This window comes from Andrena cerasifolii, chromosome 3 (assembly GCF_050908995.1).
Source record: "Andrena cerasifolii isolate SP2316 chromosome 3, iyAndCera1_principal, whole genome shotgun sequence".
Taxonomy (NCBI): Eukaryota; Metazoa; Arthropoda; class Insecta; order Hymenoptera; family Andrenidae; genus Andrena; species Andrena cerasifolii.
In genome coordinates, this window is record NC_135120.1 from 14,541,018 (window position 1) to 14,562,425 (window position 21,408).

Consider the following 21,408-nt stretch of genomic DNA (forward strand, 5'->3'; position numbering starts at 1 on the left):
GCTCGAGAGCATCAAAAAATTTGTCAGATGAAGTCGTCCGAAGGGCTCTCGACTCGAAGAGGACTCGATTAAAGAATCAGTGAAATAGCGGGGGCGAAACTTTCTGTTCGGGCTGGCGAGTCGCGGTTCGGATCAAGTGCACGGACTCGAAACACGCGGCCGCGAAACGAAGGGTTCGACGCACTCGAACTTGGGTGGGTGAAACAGACGGTGGAAGGGTAGCCGGTTTCCTCACCTTTCACAGTGCACCAGCTCGTTAGAATCAAGAGCACCCTCGAAGGAAACGCACACGGTTAAAAAGAGCGTCACTCGTTCGGCCGGATATATGGTCACGCTTCTATTCGCCGGCCTCTCCGCGTTGTTTGGCATTAATAAACTTCTGTGACGGGTGGCTCGCCGATCGAAAATCGACCGGGCCTCGGCACTTCCTCTCTGTTTGATGAGCAGTCACCCACGGAGCACAATTGGGGGAACCCGAGTCCTCGATGTACACGGTGGATATAAAGGGCTGCTATAAAATTCTATGGGCATATTTTGAATTCAAAGACGAAAGAATACGATCTCTCGTAAACATGGCTCCGCAAACTATTACGGTCTAAAGTAGTCTTCATTTATAATCACACCATTCCCATTTCTACTTTAAGAGGTCATGCTCAGTCAGGAGGCCGAAAAAAGGGTGGTCTTTGGAAATTTTTTACTCAAAAGCTATAACACATTTCTCAAAAAATCTTTTTTCCTTTCAAGGATTGCATCTAGTACCGTGCATCGTAATTTTTTTATTTAAAAATATTTATCAATAACTAAGTTATTGTCCATCACTCGAAGGTTCTCTAAAAAAAAGGCTTCTGCAGTGACCACTGCTGCTCGAAAGTCGATCGTCTGAAATAAAAAATTCAAAAGAATTTACTTATTATATTATATTATCTAGTATTTGAACGAAGGATTTTTTTATCCGATGCTTAGTTTTCTTTTAATTGGCGAAAATCAGGCACGATTTATGATAAAAATTGAAACTTTTACTTTAAACATCGGCCATTTTTTCCCAAATCAATATTTCGAAAAATCCTTCGTTCAAATACTAGATAATATAATACAATAAGTAAATTCTTTTGAATTTTTTATTTCAGACGATCGACTTTCGAGCAGCAGTGGTCACCGCAGAAGCCTTTTTTTTAGAGAACCTTCGAGTGAGGGAGCATAACTTAGTTATTGATAAATATTTTTAAACAAAAAAAATACGATGCATGGTACTAGATGCAATCCTTGAAAGGAAAAAAGATTTTTTGAGAAATGTGTTATAGCTTTTGAGTAAAAAATTTCCAAAGACCACCCTTTTTTCGGCCTCCTGACTGAGCATGACCCCCTAATTTCTGCCTACAGACCGCATCGTCTATTTCTCCACCTTCCAAGACCCACTTCGAAATTGCTTATCGTAATCTATGCCATCGCTCAAAGCAGCTTCTAACTCTAGGAAAACAGCTGGTGGGCACAGCCACGCCTGCAGAAGCTTCTTTCTTAATCTCGAGACGCAGAATACGCTCGTTAATCTCCTGACGCCGCTTTAGGTCCGGTCTGTGCACGCGCAAGTGAAACGACAAGGGATAGGTAGCTTTTAGGGACGGCGGCGGATCTGACGGTAGATATCGATCCCGCGACTCATTTGCGAAGGCTTGAATGGAAAAGTTCGCGTGTGTTTGAGCGCGCGGTTAGATTGATGAAGCGTGTTTCGCTGGCAAGCCGTCCCGATGTCAGCGAAATCGTTTGGCAAATATTGGCACGAGCACCCGAGACGACGCAAAGGACAAGCCACTTCGTAAACTTACGCAGAGTCCTGGGCTGGGGCTTTATTGTTTCCTTTATTTGCCGTGAGCCCTATCAGCGATACATTCGACGAATCTATGAAGCGGTGTCGTGATTGGCGATAACTCGAAGCTCCAGGATCACCTCGCCCTTGTTGCCCCCGTCGATCTTCACCCTCCTGCGACCCTGCTCTGGAAGAACCACGAGATCGTCCAGGTCAGCTCTCTTAACAGGTGCCTCGACCAATTTGTAGCGCGCCACCGGCAGCTCCTCTTTGTTCGCCCCGATGTACGGCTTTTCCGGCGCGACGAGCGTGTACACCTAATTCGGAGCATTAATGTGACATTTATAGAATTACGCTTGTAATTAACGTCAGCCCGGGCTAATGTTTATTCGCCGGAGATTTTACAATTAATCGGATTAGCCGGGCCACTCCTCGGGCTGGTTTAATTAACAATCATCGATCGGTCGATTCATCAGAAGTTGCTCCAGAAAACATTCAATTCTCTGCGCGCGGAATTAACAGCCTGGATATTACCAAGCAACGTAGCTGTGTTTTTATTACATGTAATTCTGATCGACGGTATGATGCTGCAAATGAAGGGTAAACGGAAAAAACGAGGAATGTTCTTTTTCGTGATTTTGCGATTTATGTTGGTGGCAACTGGGACTACAGAACTGTCGAATCACAAAGGGATTCAAATGATAACGTTAATGTTTTGGTGTATTGATTAAAAACAGGTAATGTTCACCCTGCACTGGGACAAAACACTTAATTTTCTCGATAAAGCTGATTGGTGACATTACCTGTCTTTTACCCTTCGAATAGAGGAATCGACTCACCTTTTTAACAGGACGCACCGTGTCGTCAGCTTCGTTTGAGTCCCCAGCGACGAAGCTCAGATCCAGGTCCCGCGAAGATTGTTCATTTGGAATGGGGTAAGTCAAGTCACCGTATCGGCTTTCATCATTGTTCTGCAAGTAGTAAACTCGTCCGTTGACGGCGACCACGAAGATCGCGAGGATCGCGAGCACACCTTGGCTCCCTTTCATCGTTTCGTGTACCCGCGAGCGTAGACTGACCGAAGAACTGTGCTTGGACAGGGTTGCAGCCGTTCCTCGACGAAAATAATGGAATGACACTTTCCTTGTGGCAGCTGCCAGACTCGTTAATCCGTTGTAAGGCGATTACAGGGCGTTCCGCGGAATGATTAATTAAGAGCGCAACCTGTCAGGGACGAAACCTTTCGTCCGGTCTAACGTGAATAAAATCCACGGTTCGGGTCGTCCTCTCCTGGATACGGCGTGAAACTTGAGTGCCCCATTGTTTTAGATTAATTTAGAGACAGAAGCAGGAACCGCTGGGCTCTAAATCGATACGGCATCGGGGAATGTGCGTTTAAAAGCACAGACTTTGGTATTTCAATTTGGGTATGTACCTGGCATTCGTATGAAGAATTGAAGAGTCCCTGTAGAAAACACTCTAAGTGCCAAAATTAAAAAGGAAATTGTTGTCAGACAGTGTTCTGCGTGCCGATGGTAATCCAATAGTGTAGAATTTAATTTTTAGCATTTACAGCGTTTTCTACAAAGACTCTTCAATTGCGACCAGATCTAAACAAATTAGCACTTAGTAATCGAGTCTTGGGGAGAATTTATCCTTCGCTGAAACGGATAAGCTGTTCGCAGACTTTGTAAAACATCTGTACGCAGTGGTATTAATATCGAGATACTGACCCTACTGTACATCCTCGTGCCACAATGATCATCCGCTTAAGTTCCTAACGTTCGATGCAAAAGGAGGTGTAACAGAAAAGAGCATAAGGAGCTGAAAGAGATTCGAGGGACCATTAGCGGGATTAAGGGCAAGAATCTTAATATCGTGATGCGGGTGCCCCACTTCTCTATCCCACTTTGGACGCCAGAGTTCTCTTAAATTACTAGACCAGCAATTACGACCTCCCCCCAGCCCAGCCGAAGCTGGAAATAAATCGCAGACTCATTCATAGATGCCAATAGATCCGGGTTGTATTGTTCGCGGCTCGAGCCCGGCTCCGGCGTTAAAGGCAGAAAACACGGTTTCCGTTCATCAAGGGGTAGGTGAAAGCGGGGCGAGTCGGTTGCATGTGCATTATTGGAACGCGGCGAGAGATTAAAAACGACTTTTTCCAAAGGATCGGTTCCATTGACTGCGGGGGTAGTGGGAGAAGGGAGGGGGTGCATCGTGCAAAGTCCTGAATAATGCATGAAATTTGTTCCCCGGAATCGAATCGCTTCTCTCGCCGCCCCGGCCAGCGCGGGGAGACAAGAGAGAGCGGGCATAAATCTAAATAATTTCAACCCTCGAAATTTTTATTATTCCTATGACTACGCCGGTCCTCGCGCTGAATATGCATGCGTCGCTTTCCACACTCCCGCCCCTCCCGAGTGTTCCACCTTTGTGTAACTACTCGCTGCAACGAACGGAAGCAGGGGGATGATGCGCCTTGCACTTGCATTTGCCACCCCCTCCGTGCGGCACGTAATCATCGGAGCGCTCGTTGATCTTACTTTTAAAATCGTCCTGCTGATAAACGATCGCCGGAGGGAGTTTTCGCGTTCAAATCCTTCTTATTCCTTTGTTCGTCACGCTTTCGAGCAGCGGTGTGTGAGAATTTTTTGAGAATCCAGTAATGCGATGCATCCTGATCCATCGCCCCTATACATCACGCCTGAGAATGTAATATCACAGAATTTACAAGAAGTCAGTCATTACCCGCTCGTGGGAATCTCGATAAATCACGGAAAGAATTAACGAGCAGCGAAGATGACACCGGGCCTCTCCTCGCCCTCTCCTTCCACCGCGGCGGTGAAATATAGCCGACAACTTTTCTCATACTTGAGAGTTTTCCTTGAAAGCATACTGTGCCTCTTGGCGAAATGGGTGAGGATAGGGGGAGGGAGTTATGAAGTGGTTGGGGAGGAAAGTTGTAACGTAACGCAACAAGGGGTGAAACTGTGTAGCGTTGATACCGCGTTATTACTTTAATATTGGGGAATTAAATATCCCGTGCGCTAATGACTTCTCGGCACAAGAACGTTAATAGTTTGTTTTTTTTAGCGAAGTATGATACTCTACCGCGCGTGTTTCCTCTTCGTTGACGTTGCGCGAAATGTAAATGCTGCGAAAAAAATTATCTACCGATTGTATATTTACGCTCGAGGTTGAATAACGAAGGACACGTCGAATTTAGAATACGTATTTTATTAAGGTATAATACTGCGCAATGTTGATTGTTGAAACTCTCCTTCGAGGCCACGTTTCTTCCATAACAATTTCATTTAATTGTATTATACAGTGTTTCTAGATCAATTTACACGCCTATTATTTTTTTTACAGATCCCACTAGAATCTTTAACAGTGACGAATATTCGCGTGGCAGATATACGTAGAAGTATATTCAGCCAATACACACGCACGACTAGACTGCGCGCGATCCATCGCAAAAAAAAAATACTATTAAATGCTATTACATAATTAGCAAATCCACGAAGTCGAGTAACGCAGTTTCACGATAAACTACTTACAAGTACTCGGCAAAAAATTGTCTAAATGTGTGTGAACGGTGTGAATAAAACATCGAAGCAGTCTGCTGAATCTGTTCGATCAAACTGCAGATTTATCCTGAACGTATATGCTGAAGGTAATGTTCAAACAATAATTACAAGAGACGTTCAAAAACAGCATCTTATCGCACGCGTATCATTTCTACGAGTATTTGGCAGTTTATTTCCAATAAACTTTATGTCATCTATTTTGTTAATGCCGTGACTTTCTTGCAAATTTCGTTGGTGTATTCGCTGCATTTCGCAGTTCCTCCAAGATCCCCTGTTAAGCATTTGCCTTCTTTAATAGCTTCGTAAGCGGCAGTTTCAATGACTTTCGCGTGCTGGTTCAGTCCCATGTATTTCAGCATCATCACGGCGGAGAGCAACAGGGCCGTGGGATTTGCTTTATCTTGACCAGCGATATCTGGAGCAGTTCCGTGCACCTGTTTTTAAATAGGAATATTACTACTAAGCCATACACCGCCACGTTTAACAAACAATGATGCTTCGCGATGCGTACAGATTCGAATAGAGCACCGTTCAAGCCAATATTTCCACTTGGCGTAAGGCCAAGACCACCTACAAGTCCGGCGCACATGTCTGACAAAATGTCACCATATAAATTAGGCATTACAAGTACGTCGTATTGACTGGGATCCTGAACCATGTTTAAACAGACTGTATCGAGGTATCTTTCTTCGAATTTGATATTAGGAAACTTCTGTGCAGCGTCTCGACAGCATCTCAGGAACAGACCATCTGACATTCTCATTATGTTTGCTTTGTGCACAGCGGTTACCTGCGAACCAAATTTGTGATTACTTGAAATATTTAAAGAAGTGTTTCATACGTTGAGAATCGCGTACCTTTTTCCTACTATTGTCTTGAGCGTACTGGAAAGCAAATTCTGCTACTCTGCTGGAAGCTTCCTCGGTGATCAATTTAATAGATTGTACAACTCCTTCTACAATTTCGTGCTCTATGCCCGAGTACTCTCCTTCTGTGTTTTCTCTGATAGTGACAACATCAACGTTGTCGTACAATGTTTTATAACCTTCTAAGGAAAGACATGGTCGAACATTAGCGTACAAGTTGAATTCTCTGAAAAAGAACGAGGCACAATTACTAGCATCAACATATCTCAAAGTATAGTTAAGAATCAACCCACGCTAGTTTAAATAATCGCGTGTTTGCAATGTCATCTCCGATTACGTAACCCGCATTAGCATTGAAAGAATATTCCCATGTAAACGAGACAAGTGAATTAAATTGCTCTTAATTACACAAAGATAAGCGCGGACATACTTTCTCAACGCAAGGTTTAAAGATCTGTGTCCTTTTCCAATGGGAGTCATCAAAGGTCCTTTCAGACCAATTTTATTCCTGTTAACTGAGTCTATCGCAGCTTGTGGAATACCGAATCTGCCATCTGGGCCTTTCACTGGCGTTACGTCCACAGATTCCCATTCTATCGGCACCTGATATACAAGATAACTTTATGACAGCAAATATGTATCAAGAGAAGGAAAATTGTTTTGTTAAAGTCTTATCTAAGAGTAAACACATCTAGTTTTACAAGTGCTGCCATACTAAAGAACAAAATATATAAGCGGACAGTTGTAAATACTAGGGGTTGAGTAACAGTGTTATGCAATACAAGATATACGATCATTACTAGTGAAACTTTGCCTCCGCGCTAAAAGAATGTCGCGTTGACCTTTTCTAACGTTAAAAGTAATCGAGCGAAGGACTTGGATAATCTCATGCATTTAACTAGACCGGTAACAAGGAGATGTTTTATACATTAATGCGTTACAGACAGAAAAATATAGAAATTAAGAAACATACCTTAGCTAGACTAAGAGCACTGAATTAGCCTACAATTGGATCAACCTGTATAAGAGTAAGATTAAAATAAACTGCTTAAGGTTAGTGGTAGGACAAGTAGGGTCACCTTGCATGATTTCAACCAGAAATGATTCTGTAAATTAAGATCTACAAATGCTACGAGGACGTGACGGCTACTGTGCAAGAATTCAACAAAAGTGTCGAAGTGTGTACACGCTACTGGTACTTGGCATGCATATTATGTAAAAGTGTCGTGCATAGGCAACTGTTAAATAACAGATTCACATCGAAATAATCGTCATACCTTAGCGGTTTCGAAAATCCTCTGAACAGCGGCGGATATTTCAGGCCCGATACCGTCCCCGGGGATAAGCGTACATTTGTGAACCTTACTGCTGTAAAGGCGGACGCCGCCGATTTTCGGAATCTGTTCATGAGATATCGATATAATATACGGTTATCGATAAGGACACGCGACGAGTGATGCGGTAATTCGTAGATGGGGATGATAGGATCGCGGCAAGGGGATTGGTATCGCAGAAATGGAATGGAGAAAAGGGTGAATGATATAAGAATAGGAGAGCGGCTGCCAAGATATTGCAGTCAAGCAGACGGATATATAACCCAATCTGTGACGAGTCTAACCTTTTTCCTTTGGAGGGGGACGAAGGACGGGTCACGATGTAGGACATTGGCTGTTCCAAGGATTTCTTGATTGGCACGTGTTACTTACTGCGTTTCGTATCCACTGAGCTGCCATTCTCTTAATAAATGTAACGATAAAAAAATGAACCTCCACTAGCCAAAGAAGTTGCGCACGTCAGAAGCAATACCAAAAACGAGGAGAAGAACGGGCCTAGGCTCCTGATTGGTTCCCACGAGACGATGTCTTCTGCTATTCGGAAACGGAAGATAGCGGACGACGTATGGACACGACGAGTGGCTCCACATCCATCGATATTCTCATTTTACGCGAGATCAGCTGAAATTGCTGAAAATGAATGCAGAGACTTTGGTGCCAGTAATCACTATCGTTGTTGAACTTTCGTTGTGAATATTTCGACGAACTGGAAGAACGATGCACATACGATGATGAAAATATTGGAGGCTGAACGTTATCGACGTCTAGTTTCAAACATGGATACGGAATTTTGATTGGTCGCGAATGGAGCTGTTTCTTTAACGACCTCTGACGAGTCTTCGCGTTAAAAGTTTTCGTTCGGTCCCTTACGATGGCGCCTTTTTACGCTGCAGCCACAGGAAAAGTATTGATCAGACGTTTGATCTAGGGATATTTCAGACCATGTTAATTAAACGCAGGGTAGATGTCCCGATTAACGTGCTTTAACGCCGACTTGCTCACGAATGAATTAACTACTGACTTCTCTTACTTTAATTTTCATATAAAAATGCATGTTTTTGTGTCAATCATCGTTCCGGTAAGGATTTAAGTAAATCCATCAAAAACTTCATATGCATTTAAAAAAAAATTTACTGTGCTTTAATTCTTTAAAAATACAACCTTCTCGTTTGTAACATATGCATTAATATACGGTGCACACGGATTTTATCGTAGCGCAGTTAGCGCACTGTAGCGCACCATTAATATTGCAACTTGAAAAGTAGGTTTTCCCTCAGAATCTGATTCATAATGTTGAAATACTTCATGAACGACGAAACTGACTTTCTGATAGAGACGAAGATAGGTCTATAAGAATCAACCAATCCAAGTCATTTTCTGGTACCAGCACAGAGTCAGTGCGAGATACCGAATTCGCTATTAAATCGAAAAGGGCGCTTGAGAACATAAGTAGATGTATCCGTTGGATGACTATCTATTGCGCACTACGCGTTTCGCGGTTCACGATTTGATGAGGAATTAACAATGGTCCTAAATGTCCCTAGACCAAACGCGTAAGTCAATACTTTCCCCGCCACAAATATGTAAAAGCACACCAATGTCAGTAAACGGATGAAGAATTTTTACGTGGAAAGTCGTCACCGCTAGTCAAAGAGTGAATATTCTCTGAAGCTACCAAGTTCGGCGCGTGAAAAGTGCGTGTCGGGTTATGTTAGTCGGTTTAAATAGCAACTTCAGAACGTGAAATATATTCTCTATAGATAAGGAGCGTGTTCCTGATTGATGGTTACGAAGCAACACGATAGCAACGTAATTAAGTATTAAGGTCTCGCGCTCGAACGATCTTCATATCTCTGTTTATATATTTTCCCATGAGAAACCTATTTTTGAATATAGCAGTTTCCGGTACGATTTGCTACTTCCTTGATCGGCCATTTTATAAGACGCTTCGCGATCGCGTATGTTTGCATGCACGATATCTTTTACTCTTTTTAACGGCGAGCTTTAGTATAAGTTCTTCGAGTAATTTGGATTGATCGCCCAGTGAAAGGAGCCTCGACGATGATCAAACAAGAGGAGTAAGTATAAAAATAGTAGAATATGTCGAGGGCTGGTTTGTCGGCGTGCGGGATCGCATACAATTAATATAAACCGACGCTGATACGTCTCGATATATCGACAGCGTGATCCTTTTAAAAGAAGCACCCTTCAATTACGCAATATTCGCTAGCAACGTAATTGAAGACAATAGGTAACAGTGTCTCACGTACGTTGTTTCTATGCGATCTTATCAAACAATAGGAATCAGGCGCAGAATAATGACGAGAGGGACAGAAGCAGAGAACGCGATCGTAATAGGCGATCGGACAGGCAAAATCGAATAAACTCTACGAGCCGTGATCGCAGTAGGGAACGAAACGATCGCGGTGGCCGGAAAGCTTCGGACCGCCGAATTTATGTATCAAACATTCCCTATGATTTTCGTTGGCAAGATCTGAAGGACCTCTTCAGAACCGAGGTTGGAAAGGTTGCGCACGTAGAACTTTTCACCGATGAGAACGACAAGCCCAGAGGCTGCGGGATCGTTGAATTCGAAGACTCAGACTCTGTTAAAATTGCCGTAGAGAAAATGCATCGGTACGACATTAAAGGAAGAAAGCTAGTGGTTAAAGAGGTAGTTAGTATATTATTATTTCTGCAAGCTCCTTACGTCTCTATCAGCAATGCAATCAATATTTGGAACACGTCTTACAATAATTTCTCCTTTTAGGACTTTGATGTCGAACGTGATAAATATGGTCGTTTAGCCACGGCCCGTAATAACGACAGAGTTCGCGACGACAGATTTAGAGATGCGCCTAGGCCTCAAGGAGGTGGACGGCAAAATATGAATGCACCTAGCGGAGGTGGTGGGGGTGGTGGTGGAGGCGGTGGAGGTGGCGGCGGAGGGGGTGGCGGCGGCGGTGGTGATAATAAATTTGGAAATACTTATGGTCTAAGTACTCAGTTTTTAGAATCGTTAGGTATTAACGGACCTTTAGTTACTAGAGTATTTGTGGCGAATGTAAGTGCACTTGCATTTAGAACTATAATTTGACATTAAATTATACAGCGATGTAGAAGTGAACTAAATATCTTACCTTGTACGTTTAGCTGGATTACAAAGTGGATGAGAAGAAGTTGTTGGAAGTATTCAAATTAGCTGGCAAAGTGCTGCATGTTGAACTAGGCAAGGATAAGGATGGAAAGTCTCGAGGGTTCGGAGTTGTAGAATATGATCACCCGGTAGAATCTGTCCAAGCCATATCAATGCTTCACAATCAGCAACTATTCGATAGACGCATGACTGTTAGGCTCGATAGAGCAAACGAGCCAGATATGCCGCCAAAGTTACCAGAAGGTATATATTTGTTTCGCTGCAGCGTCTGCTATTAATATTGTGCGAAGAGACGAAAGTGAATATTAATTGTAATATAGGTTTGAAGGGAATTGGAATGGGGCTCGGAGCCGGCGGTAATAGGTTAGTGGATGTAGCAAGGAACATTCCTAATGTTCAAGCGAATAATCCACCCGTTGTAAATCCTATTTCTGCGCCCGTGTTGGCTGCCGGTGCCTTCGGCGCTAGCTTAAACAATGTTGTACCAGCGCAATTAGGTAAGCCTTAAACTTATTACGCGCGTAAAGTAGCTGCAACAACATAGATAAAGGGAGGAGTAATGTAAGAAACGTTCTTGCGCTTACAGCATCTGCACTGACAAACACAAATGCGGCAGCTCTTCAAGCGAGCCTTGCTGGCGGTTTGGGTGCTAACCTGACCACCAATTCCTTGCTGAATTCATCTTTGACAAATGAATTGGCATCTAATTTAAATAGCTTCGGCGGTGGAGTCGGAGGTTTGTCTAATTTACAAGCCTCTTTATCTGGTGGTCAAGGCAACAATTCGTTTGCTCCTCGAGGCTTATCTAAATTGGACAATGATGTAGGCTTCGGTGGAAACAATGCTTTTGGTGGTTCTAACTTCGGGGGCGGCAGAGATTTTGATGGTGGTTTCAACAGAGGCGACAACGATCGCGGCCCCGGCGGTGGCGGTGGTTTTTCTGGCAATCAGGGACAAGGAGGAGGTGGTAACAGGCAAAACACAAATGGTTCACGACCGATGTCAGATACCATTCTTATAGGGAATGTATGTATAATTTGTTGCACCGTGCCGAGAGAAATGAATCCAACTGATGAACTGATTGTGACTGTTACAGTTACCACCAAACACGACGTGGCAAATGTTACGGGACAAATTCCAAGACGTTGGGGAAGTGAAATTCGCTGAAATGCGGGGCACCGACATGGGAATGGTACGATTCGCATCTGAATGGGATGCTGAGCGCGCTGTGTGTATCCTTTTGAAAAGAGTATATATTGCAGGAAATATAGGGGATACTCTTTTATTGGTAGGATCGATTCTAATGAGAGTTAAATGGATCCCACCAATAGAGGAGCTGCCTATACATGTTGCATATTACGCGATAAAGATGATTTTTACATCTTATTGTGTGGATGTGCGTTGAAAGTGACGTATAAAGGCTCGAAAGGCTTTCCTTGACGATGTATATATAGCTATGATGAATCGGTCACGTATCGACGGCAGAACGATCGATGTTCGCCTTTACTAAAAGCTGGAAAACACACTCAAGGTAACATTAATAGAGAACCTCCGCAGAGTTTGACGCTTAACCATAACTTATTGATGCAGCGAGAGGAGACGGGGGTGTTGGTATGTCGTCTGCGGGATTGTTCCACTCCTGATGACAATACTTGAAATTCATCCTAGTTGTGTGGCAGAACTTAGGACAGTGGGTGAGAAGTATCTGTCTTTGGAAGATCAACAATTGTGTTTTAATGCCTACTTCAACGTCGAAACGCTCATTGGCTGCCGATGGTCACCCTTCCTTGTGCTACGACTGTTTCGTTCAAAATTTCTTTACCAGATTATCGTTCCTTTTTACAGTGGAAGTCCTACAAATTGTTCACTCCCAGAAATTCAGGCTTGTTCGAGTGATCGATGATGATACATAGTTTAGTTGTTAGGTTTAGGTTCTCATAATGTTCAACGTAATCCGTAGGGTTTTTTTCAGTATGTAGGTTTATGCTATTTACAAGTAATTGTGAAACGTAGCTTGTAAGTTTATTTTTCATAGTTTTCATGACGAGAGATCAATCGGTTTGTTCCCACATTCCGGTGGAACGTGACGCTCTGGTCGTTCGTGGGCTGGTCAATCGATCAGGGATAGAAGATTAATCTTTCAAGCGTAAACACTAACGATATAGTTGTTACGGGCTTTACGAGCTAAAGTTTATCCATGTATGATAGATACTTTCATGCACAATCCTACGCAGATCGTAGACGTGTGTCGGTTTTCTTGTGGTATCGGTCGCACTCTATTCTTGTATCGAACACATAACCAGAGATACATCATGGCTCAACAGGGGACTGTGTATTGTTTCCATTGTAGTTCTGCGATCTAATCGTTTACTCGTCGCGCCACATCGTTTCTAGTGACTTGGAGTTTCAAGTAGAGTAACAAACTTTAGTTCTCATTAGGAAGGTCCCTTCCAGTTCACTCGCTTCGAAACTTCGGCGAACGAACTATTGGATGACTTTATACCCTAAATTTGGCAGAATTGTCTTACGTATTGTGCATCTTAATATGTTTACCAAAAAGTACAAACAGATTTTTCCAAGGGACGAGCAAATTTTTAATATCTCTCGGTGTTTAAAGAGACGAGGGGCAAGAGAAGCTATCCAGCTAATTTTATAAGCTACACTTTTTGGTAAACATATTTCCTCTCGCCATGTAGATCTCGAGGAACATTCTGCGAATTGTATAACACTCTTGTATAACCACGACATCATGACAGTGATTGAATAAAATCCAAATCCGTTTTGACTACAAAAAAAAAACATGCTGGTCGTTGTGTTTTATTTCTGTGTTGTTGTGATTCTTTAATACTTTAAGCAGGTCAAGCTGAAAGAATATGCGTTGGCTAAGGAGAGAGAGAGAGAGGGAGGTGTCACTTCCGAAACTCACGTATCGCGATACATTTGTGCAGTGTCTGGGTTTCAAAATGCACCGAGCTCTGGGCAGTCCAATTCTGCTTAAAAAAAATGTACAATTCCGTCTCTAGTTGTAGTGATCCCCCATTTACAATCCATAAGGTGAATATTTTGTTTACATCGCAGGTGAGAACTTCATTTTCAGGTGATCGTAGTCTCCTATTCTTCCATCTTCGATACATTGTCAAAAAGGAATAATTTGCCTCAAATGTCTATTGTCAACATTTATTCCTTCGTTTAATAGCTGCTGCTGGAACGTCATTAAATCAATATTCGGGTCATCAAGTTTATGAGTAGTACTCTGTCTCGGAACGATTTGTTAACAGTGAGCTTGCGATTTCTACTGCGGCTTGAAATAGTTGATTAACAGGTTCTGGAGGAAGTTGAGACTGGGTGGCAATGTGGCATTTCGTTTCTAAGTCTGTGGTTGATTCTTATTTATTGTAGATTTGAGAGTGCATCCTCAACATATTCGCTGGTAAATTCTGACTGTCTCCAAAATATCCAAGTGAATTGACGTAACATGAGAAGCGAATCCGCCCTTGTGGTGATTAATAACTTCCATGGTAAGTGGTGGTAAACTTTTTTTTTATAGCCTGGTCTTTGGTCGCGGTCGCCAATGAAACAGTTTAACGCGTGTTGTGATTGCACGCGTATGGAGAATTTTTTTTTGAACGGAAAAAAAGTCGATCTCAGCTGTGTGGTTGCCAAATTTGTCTCTTAATATTTAAAGGGCGTCGCACCTCGTTTCCTTATTGTATCAGCGACTGATGTGAGGTATAGGTTCTTACTTTATAACGCATGAGATCGTGTGCAATGGTTTTGACGTACTATTTCCATCCAAAGTGATCTCGCACATTCGTGTTTTTGTTGTTCCAAGAGAAACCTCGGTGGGAAACATTTTTTGTAACTGTTTCGACGAACCTAGAGAAATAGGGGTAACAAGAATGTCCTCCTTGGTACTGCTCAACTTTGTATATGCTTGTGGTGATCAAAGATTCATTGTTGAAGAAGTCGTTGGAAGTTATCGTTACACATATAATTCTCAGTATCTGCAGACGCGTTGAAGGTCCACTTTAAGATTGGGTTCAGTATTAAAGAAGCAACAAGAACGTTCTAGCAATGTTTGCGTTGATCAACTTGTATTTGAACGAAAGAAATTACGATAAGCTACTATTATCTCTTCGAAGGCAAAGAATCATGAAAACTACGAAGCATTAAATGCGTAGTGCTTTTATTAGCACCGCGCACAGTAAATTAGCTGATAAAACGAGTCAGTGGAATTAATTGTATCAGTTTAGTTTGCGACAAGTGCTGAGCTCAATCTTCAAGTGTGTCTTACTAATAAAGGAATGCCCTGTATTTTGGATATATTAATGACTTTTAAACAGCAGCTAATGACTTACAGGAGCACCAGGTAAGTCTTTGAGTTTCAGAAACGGATGTTTATGTACACGCTGTTCTTCCAGGCAGTCTGTCTCGCCCAGATCGCAGGGTAGTCGGGGTGGTAAGTTACGTGCAGGTGAAGTTCAGTGGTACTTTACAGAATAGAAATAAACACGTTGTATTATTAATCACGCCTGTATTTCCACAGTCTTTACATCAAGAAAAAACAGTTAAATCTGGTGATTTTTTACGTAAGATACTTTTTTTTTGTTCGAGAATCATACAGTGTTTTTGTGTGACGGTAGAAAGTGCGCGAACACGATTGCTGGGAACGGAAATGTGTTTTAAAAAGTACAAAATACCGCCGGGTGACGTCAAGAATCGTCACTGAAATTATAAACTCTGCGGCACGTTTGTATACAACGATGCCCACGGTCGTGCTACTCAAGTGTCGTGTGTAATATATTTGTCCTGTTCTCAGAAAAAAAAGCACCTTACTTGAACACCTTGCGCGTATCATAGTTCTTATATATATATATGTAATTCTGTATAATAGGTATATAATCTATATGTATTGTTTATCACATTTTAAATAAAGTTAAGCTTAAGGATCGATGCGAATGAAATTGCTTCCAACATAAACGTTGCCTAGTACGAATCATAATATGCACGTAACTCCTGAACTATCAAATAGTAAATTTCTCTTCTGTTTTTTAACGAGATAACTTGAATGATATTCCTACGATGCTTGGTAAAAACGACACACGTACACTTTTTTTTTTAAAGCAGAAATGTAAGTTTCACAGTGTTCCTCACTTTTTTGTTCTCTCTATGCGACAGCGCGGCACTTTATTTTTATCATTCAAGTTACTTGTTCGCGCTACATAAAAAACTGTTTATTACACAATCTTAACCCTGGTATTTATTTCTTTATACAGCATTGAAAATAAAATCATTTCTTTCTACGATTACACAACTTGTCGATTTTAACATAGATACATGTTATGGCTAAATATATTACCAACGCAATGTGTATGGCTTGTAATGGGGTTTATGTATAAGGGAAAGGCTGTCTTGCCAAGTATACAATAGTAAAATCACATTGATGAATATTTCTAAGCCATCGCGACCGACGTCATAAGTATTCTCCTAGGTTTCTTATTTCAAAAATCGAGTGTACTTGTATTGCTCAACATCGACGATTAGTAACGAAGAGACTGCAGTGAGAATTTTAAACTCGTTATACCACATCCAATTACCTATAAATTTTTTTGCCAACATCGGGCCAATACCTGAGTCATCGAAATAGTCTCGCGTAGATGTTAATGATCGGTCCCAACAGTTGTTGAGACATCGAACCTCGGATCTAACGAGACGTCTCTAAAGGCGTGTTCTAGGTTAACTGCATTGTTGTTTTTTCATCGCGTTATCACATGAATATTAATGGCAAATTCTCTTCAGGGTAGGTTTCATACTTTCCCATTCAGAAGCATGTTCTCTAGATGTACGTTTCCCAAAAGACACAAGTTCGCCCCGTCAACTCTCCCAGTTAACCAATAAATATCATCCTCCGGTGGCATCTTATGCGACAGTGTGCGGTCTCCATTTGCCGGGCGCATTAAAACACCATTAATGCAGTTGAACGAAAGCTCGAAGGTGTTTCGGGACGTGCGCCATCCTATGCGTTCTTCTCACCACTCTGGCCGCCAAACAGCCGAGCGTAGTGTACTTTACCGGATTCACCGAGTCGTAGAGGCGTTTGTCGCATAACAACATTTCCAAGGTTTTACCTTCGTTGTTAACGGTATCGATATGAGCACCGGCCTCGAGAAGAGTGATAGCGAGGTCCGCCCGCCAAACGTGGGAAAGCGCAGCGAGATGCAGCACCGTGTTGCCGTCGTTATCTTTCGCCGTGACATCAGCGCCAACTTTTATCAGAGCCATAGCCAAGTGCGACGAAGGGAACTTGGAAGTCGAATACCTGCCGATGAAAGCTCCCTCTCCACTGTGTATCAATTGCAACGTATCACGGCCCTAAACAAAAACGCGAAGGGAAACTTCAGTTAACTGATCGTCAATATGCTGATACTTGGCTGCCGGATAGCGAACTTACGTGGTTGCCTTTGGCGTTTATTCGGACTAAATTGTAAATCGCTTTGTGCAATGCTCTATGCTCGTCGGTGCCTTCTTCTGGAACATCCTGCGTCAGTAAGCATGCCAGGTGCAAAGTGAGCACAAGAACCCTGTTCAAATACGTGACGTCGCGCACGCAGGCTGGTACATCGTCCAACAATTGTTTCCCTAGTTTTACTTCTAACACCTGCAACAGCATTATCGTTCATCTTACGCGCGAAGAAGCGGACGAGTCTATCGAATGGCTCGAGACTTACAGCTTTATTAAACACCCTAATGAGATCTCCCCTCTGCACCGGCGGCACTCTGCAGCCCGTGCCTGTTTGCTTATCCATCATGAAGCTGAAGAGCTCGGTGAAACTGAAGAGCGAGCTCTGCGTCATCGGGTCGAGCGGGTCGAGCATGTGCTGCTGCATGTCCAACGCATAGTTCCAGAGCTCGATGCAACGATCGAACTGCCCGCCGTCCGCGTAAATCGCTCCTCTGTAGCGGATATAGTAACTGGTGTCGGGATGAGCCGGCCCTAATATTCGCTCCCGAATTACGAGCGCCTGCATTCGCATTTCGTCCAGATCGGTCAGCAGCTCGTCGAACGTATCGAGATCGGTGATCTCGCGCGCGAAGTTGTAAGCGGCTACGACGGGAGGTGACGACGGTTTCGCTATTACCGGGCCATCCCCTCGGTATCTAAAATATTCGCAAACACCCATGTCATCTGTAAAACCGACAGGGAGCCGCGCGAGCTAATTACAAGCTCCTCCACGAATACTCCAACGAACCTTTCCTCCATCGCTCGTTTCCAAAGCTCTAGCGCCCCTATCATGTCCCTCTTCTTGTCCACGTAGGTGGCGCCCAACAGCTCCAGAGCGTCTATCCGCTCCTTTCGGCTGACCAAGTTCGGCATGCTAATGAAGTATTCGACGATGTGCTTGTGCCCTGCAAGAGACAAACAAACCAATGATGATTAACCTCCCATCGGTAGAGTGTTTCCTCTGTTTAGATAATGAAACACTTGGCTAAGCATTAATTGTAATCGTCTTAAGGGAACCTTCGAGGTTGTGCGTGGAACATTCTGCTTTAACCTGTTACTGCTGCCGCAAGGAGTGGCGTCATCCCGTAGGAGTCCACGTCCATCCGGGCGCCATACTCGACGAGTACCTTCACGATTTCTAAGGAACCGCTCTCGGCGCAATCGTGCAGCGCCATGTTACCCCTCGCGGACTTTCGGTTCACGTCTGCCTTCAGGGCGAGTAGGAACTTGGCGATTCTAATGTGACCTTTGTAGCAAGCGATCATCAGGCTCGTGTGACCGTGATCGTTTGCCATCTCAATATCTGCAATCAGAGAGCGTGTTTGTCGTCAATTGGGCATCCCGATGAATTGCTAGAGATGGATCGTTACTTCGCGGAGAATAAACGCTTGCCGCGCGTGCGACACGTCTTGTGAAACACTCGCGTCGCACGTGCAACCGTGACACAACATACTTAGGACAGAAACATTGACCACCCCATGTCCCCTACTGATCTCTGTTTCAAATATAATCTAGATTCGATTGGCAAAGACGCGACGGCTGTAGTGGGCATGGTGGGGGATGGCTATTGGGCGACCTTGAGCAGCCAATATATTCTGCCTTGAGTATAGAGAGATCCCTCAAAGCGTTCGCGTCTACGTACTTTTGTATGCATGATAGTCTAAGCAAACAATAAAACGTTCCGTGAGAAACAGGAATATATTTCTCACACACCTGTGCGATTATTAATAGAGAAATACCAGAGAGCGTTATTTTAAATTATTCTCTGTTCGTTCCGAGATTATGTAAATGACTCGTCGTACCTGCGCCGTGGTTCACCAAAAATCTAACAATATCGAAGTAGCCGTCGAAACAAGCCGCTCGTAGGGGTGTGGAGTTCGTTTTAGTCGTCGAGTTCACCTTGGCGCCTCTTTTTACCAGCAACCTCACCAAGGATAAGTGGCCAGCAGCTGCCGCGCACCATAGAGGGCACGCGCCTTCTATCGCTTCGCCGTCGAAGATCACTGTAATTAATTGTTCCAGTAATTAATCCTAGAAATTAGATTTTTACACCTTTAAGGCGTCATAGTTGGCAGGCGAAAAAGAACGTGATTTTCGGGAATTTTTTCTGCAAAATCTAATGTATATTTTTTGCAACTATTTGCTTATTGTAGAAGAACATATTTATTCAGCAACTCTCGGTGATTTTGTTATAGAAAAATATTAAAAAATTAAGCTGTTTTTGTAAAGACGCTGCGCGGTGAGCACGATTTCTCCGGGCCGGATCATCTGAAATAAAAAAAAGTGACGAAGATTCTGTTAATATGTGAGTTTATCTGGTGCATGAACGAACGATTTAAAAAAAAAAGATTTCAGACAAAATGGTGGCTGTTTAACGCAAAATCATGATTTTTCTATGTCTGAAATATTTGTTTTTCGCGAATTAAAAGTGGAATTTTCATCAAAAACAAAAATTGTTCGTTCACGCACCAGATAAACTCATATACTAACAGAATCTTCTTCACTTTTCCATTTCAGATGATCCAGCTCGGAGAAATCGTGCCCATCGCTAAAAACATAGCTTCTGGGAGAGTGGCTGCTATTCGTTCATTTTTTAAATATTTTACTATAACAAAATCACCGAGAGTTGCTGAATATATGTACTTTTACAATAAGCAAATAGTTGCAAAAAATATACATTAGATTTTCCACAGAAAATTCCCAGAAATCACGTTCTTTTTTGCCTGCCAACTAGGCACGTTAGCCGAAGAATTATTAGTCGGTGGGTGCTATACAACGAGCTCCTTGGAGCATTCTCAAACAATAGGTATGAAATCTAGTCAGTGACGCACCCAGAGGGCGACCAAGGGGCCGTGGCACCCCGCAAAGAAGGGGCTTTGTGAAAAGAAAAGAAAACTGGTTATCATTCTTTAAATAAATTTTTATAATCACCTAATGAATTTTATTGAACTTGCAATTCAAAATATTTTCATCCTTTCAACTTGACTCCCCCGAAGATTAAATCCTGAGTGCGCCACTGAATCTAACACTCTGATACTGCGCGTGTATTACACGTTCAATCATCAGGGATTACAAGATTATAATAAAAATTCTTTTCGACGTTCCTAATTTCATTTCCACATATTGCAACAACTATTCTAAATTGTAAATATATGGGGATGCAAAAAATTTGTGCGTGGAAATTCTCAGTTTCGTCATTCGCATTCGTCGTTGCGCGCTGGGCGACGCTGACGCACCCATGTGTACGGTAAAATTACTTACGAAAGGATCATCTTGATTCTTACCTGTCCCAGGTTGCTCGATATCCGCCCCACATTTCTCGATGAGGTATTCAGCCACGTCGTAGTGCCCGTTTCTACAAGCCATGACTAACGGTGTCGCGCCATGTGTCTTGGCGCCCACTAATTGTTCTACCTCATCTTTCGCTCGGTGGTTGAGAAACACCTGGAAAAAAAGAAATTGCGACGGTTGTGAAGAAAGTCGATCGCTCTGCGAGGAAATACGTATGAAAGTGACGCAACGGAGTTGTGATTTTATCAGCAAATAAAAAGCGTAAGAGTAGCTATGTTAAGTGTTAAACATTGTTTCTAAATAAGTTGAAAAATGACTGTTTCAGTGTAACCACTTTTAATTGCTTATCGAAATTATTTCATTGCTTTATAAGACTGTAAAACAGAAATGATTTATTATTATAAGAACTATGATTTCCATTGTTTTCCTTTCAAGGAACGAGTCACTGTAAAAGTCGTAAAGGATCGCTGTTGTCGCATCTTATTACTAGCCGACTTATAATTAATCAACTATTAGACTTCCCACGTAACAGACAATTTTTAGCGATACAACTTACAAATTTAATAAATACATATTCCCTTTTATTAAAACATTATCATTTCACGCAAAAACCATCGAATATTTCGACATCTACATGCGCTAACAACATCGTCTAACTGTAAGAAACAAAGCAGTTTGAACTTTTAATTATCTCCTAAGACGCTGAAGTGAGAAGCCTTAAAATAGTAGCCATGCCTCGCTTCCTACCGTGAAGCATTGCCGTGAAAATAATTAGGGCTGTCAGGGCACTCGAAATGTTCGAGCTGTACTTGGAGTACTTCGAGGAATTCAATCTCCTCCGGAAAGAAAGAAAGTATAAGT

General features: G+C 42.7%; 4 protein-coding genes across 11 annotated transcripts in view; 1 reads left to right on the forward strand and 3 right to left on the reverse strand.

The window, feature by feature from the left end:
- Positions 1–1,882: 1,882 nt before the first annotated feature.
- Positions 1,883–3,020, reverse strand: LOC143367463 (uncharacterized). Its single transcript, XM_076809301.1, has 2 exons — positions 2,644–3,020; positions 1,883–2,121 (listed from the first exon to the last, which is right to left on the reverse strand). Exons 1-2 carry the CDS (start codon positions 2,851–2,853, stop codon positions 1,897–1,899), a joined length of 435 nt encoding a protein of 144 aa, XP_076665416.1. The 5' UTR covers positions 2,854–3,020; the 3' UTR covers positions 1,883–1,896.
- A 2,008-nt stretch (positions 3,021–5,028) lies between these two features.
- On the reverse strand, positions 5,029–8,297 carry Idh3a (isocitrate dehydrogenase [NAD] subunit alpha, mitochondrial). Its single transcript, XM_076809150.1, has 6 exons — positions 7,970–8,297; positions 7,541–7,663; positions 6,694–6,866; positions 6,255–6,489; positions 5,909–6,187; positions 5,029–5,831 (listed from the first exon to the last, which is right to left on the reverse strand). Exons 1-6 carry the CDS (start codon positions 7,994–7,996, stop codon positions 5,592–5,594), a joined length of 1,077 nt encoding a protein of 358 aa, XP_076665265.1. The 5' UTR covers positions 7,997–8,297; the 3' UTR covers positions 5,029–5,591.
- An 896-nt stretch (positions 8,298–9,193) lies between these two features.
- Rump (heterogeneous nuclear ribonucleoprotein rumpelstiltskin) lies at positions 9,194–15,707 on the forward strand. 4 transcript variants are annotated; one of them, XM_076809149.1, is made up of 9 exons: positions 9,194–9,675; positions 9,899–10,274; positions 10,368–10,661; positions 10,751–10,997; positions 11,075–11,251; positions 11,341–11,490; positions 11,581–11,780; positions 11,851–11,986; positions 12,209–15,707. In XM_076809149.1, exons 1-9 carry the CDS (start codon positions 9,659–9,661, stop codon positions 12,262–12,264), a joined length of 1,653 nt encoding a protein of 550 aa, XP_076665264.1. In that variant the 5' UTR covers positions 9,194–9,658; the 3' UTR covers positions 12,265–15,707. The 4 variants fall into 4 exon arrangements, with proteins under 4 accessions (XP_076665264.1, XP_076665260.1, XP_076665261.1 ...); XM_076809146.1 differs by having other exon boundaries at positions 9,197–9,675; positions 11,341–11,780; positions 12,209–12,285; positions 12,345–15,707; XM_076809145.1 differs by having other exon boundaries at positions 9,196–9,675; positions 11,341–11,780.
- LOC143367384 (protein fem-1 homolog CG6966) overlaps positions 15,269–21,408 on the reverse strand; it is a 32,288-nt gene continuing 26,148 nt past the window's right edge. For 4 of the 5 annotated variants that reach the window (XM_076809141.1, XM_076809139.1, XM_076809143.1 and 1 more), the window contains 8 exons: positions 20,541–20,700; positions 19,059–19,259; positions 18,899–18,916; positions 18,308–18,559; positions 18,005–18,161; positions 17,483–17,912; positions 17,206–17,412; positions 15,269–17,126 (listed from right to left, as the gene is read on the reverse strand). In XM_076809141.1, the coding sequence (XP_076665256.1) occupies positions 16,722–17,126; positions 17,206–17,412; positions 17,483–17,912; positions 18,005–18,161; positions 18,308–18,559; positions 18,899–18,916; positions 19,059–19,259; positions 20,541–20,700 (1,830 nt within the window). In that variant the 3' untranslated portion in view covers positions 15,269–16,721. The remainder of the gene's footprint in view (positions 17,127–17,205; positions 17,413–17,482; positions 17,913–18,004; positions 18,162–18,307; positions 18,560–18,898; positions 18,917–19,058; positions 19,260–20,540; positions 20,701–21,408) is intronic. The other variant, XM_076809140.1, reaches the window with a different exon arrangement.

What these genes read in the sequence shown, in the direction of transcription:
- LOC143367463 (XM_076809301.1), bottom strand. Translation starts at nt 2,853, where the DNA reads ATGAAAGGGAGCCAAGGTGTGCTCGCGATCCTCGCGATCTTCGTGGTC. An exon ending in CGGTGCGTCCTGTTAAAAAG is followed by an intron (nt 2,122 to 2,643) that starts GTGAGTCGATTC and finishes GCTCCGAATTAG; the next exon opens with GTGTACACGCTCGTCGCGCC.
- Idh3a (XM_076809150.1), bottom strand. Translation starts at nt 7,996, where the DNA reads ATGGCAGCTCAGTGGATACGAAACGCA. An exon ending in AAGACAATAGTAGGAAAAAG is followed by an intron (nt 6,188 to 6,254) that starts GTACGCGATTCT and finishes TTTGGTTCGCAG; the next exon opens with GTAACCGCTGTGCACAAAGC. An exon ending in ACGGTGCTCTATTCGAATCT is followed by an intron (nt 5,832 to 5,908) that starts GTACGCATCGCG and finishes ATTTAAAAACAG; the next exon opens with GTGCACGGAACTGCTCCAGA.
- Rump (XM_076809145.1), top strand. An exon ending in AGCTAGTGGTTAAAGAGGTA is followed by an intron (nt 10,275 to 10,367) that starts GTTAGTATATTA and finishes TTCTCCTTTTAG; the next exon opens with GACTTTGATGTCGAACGTGA. An exon ending in ATACCATTCTTATAGGGAAT is followed by an intron (nt 11,781 to 11,850) that starts GTATGTATAATT and finishes TGACTGTTACAG; the next exon opens with TTACCACCAAACACGACGTG.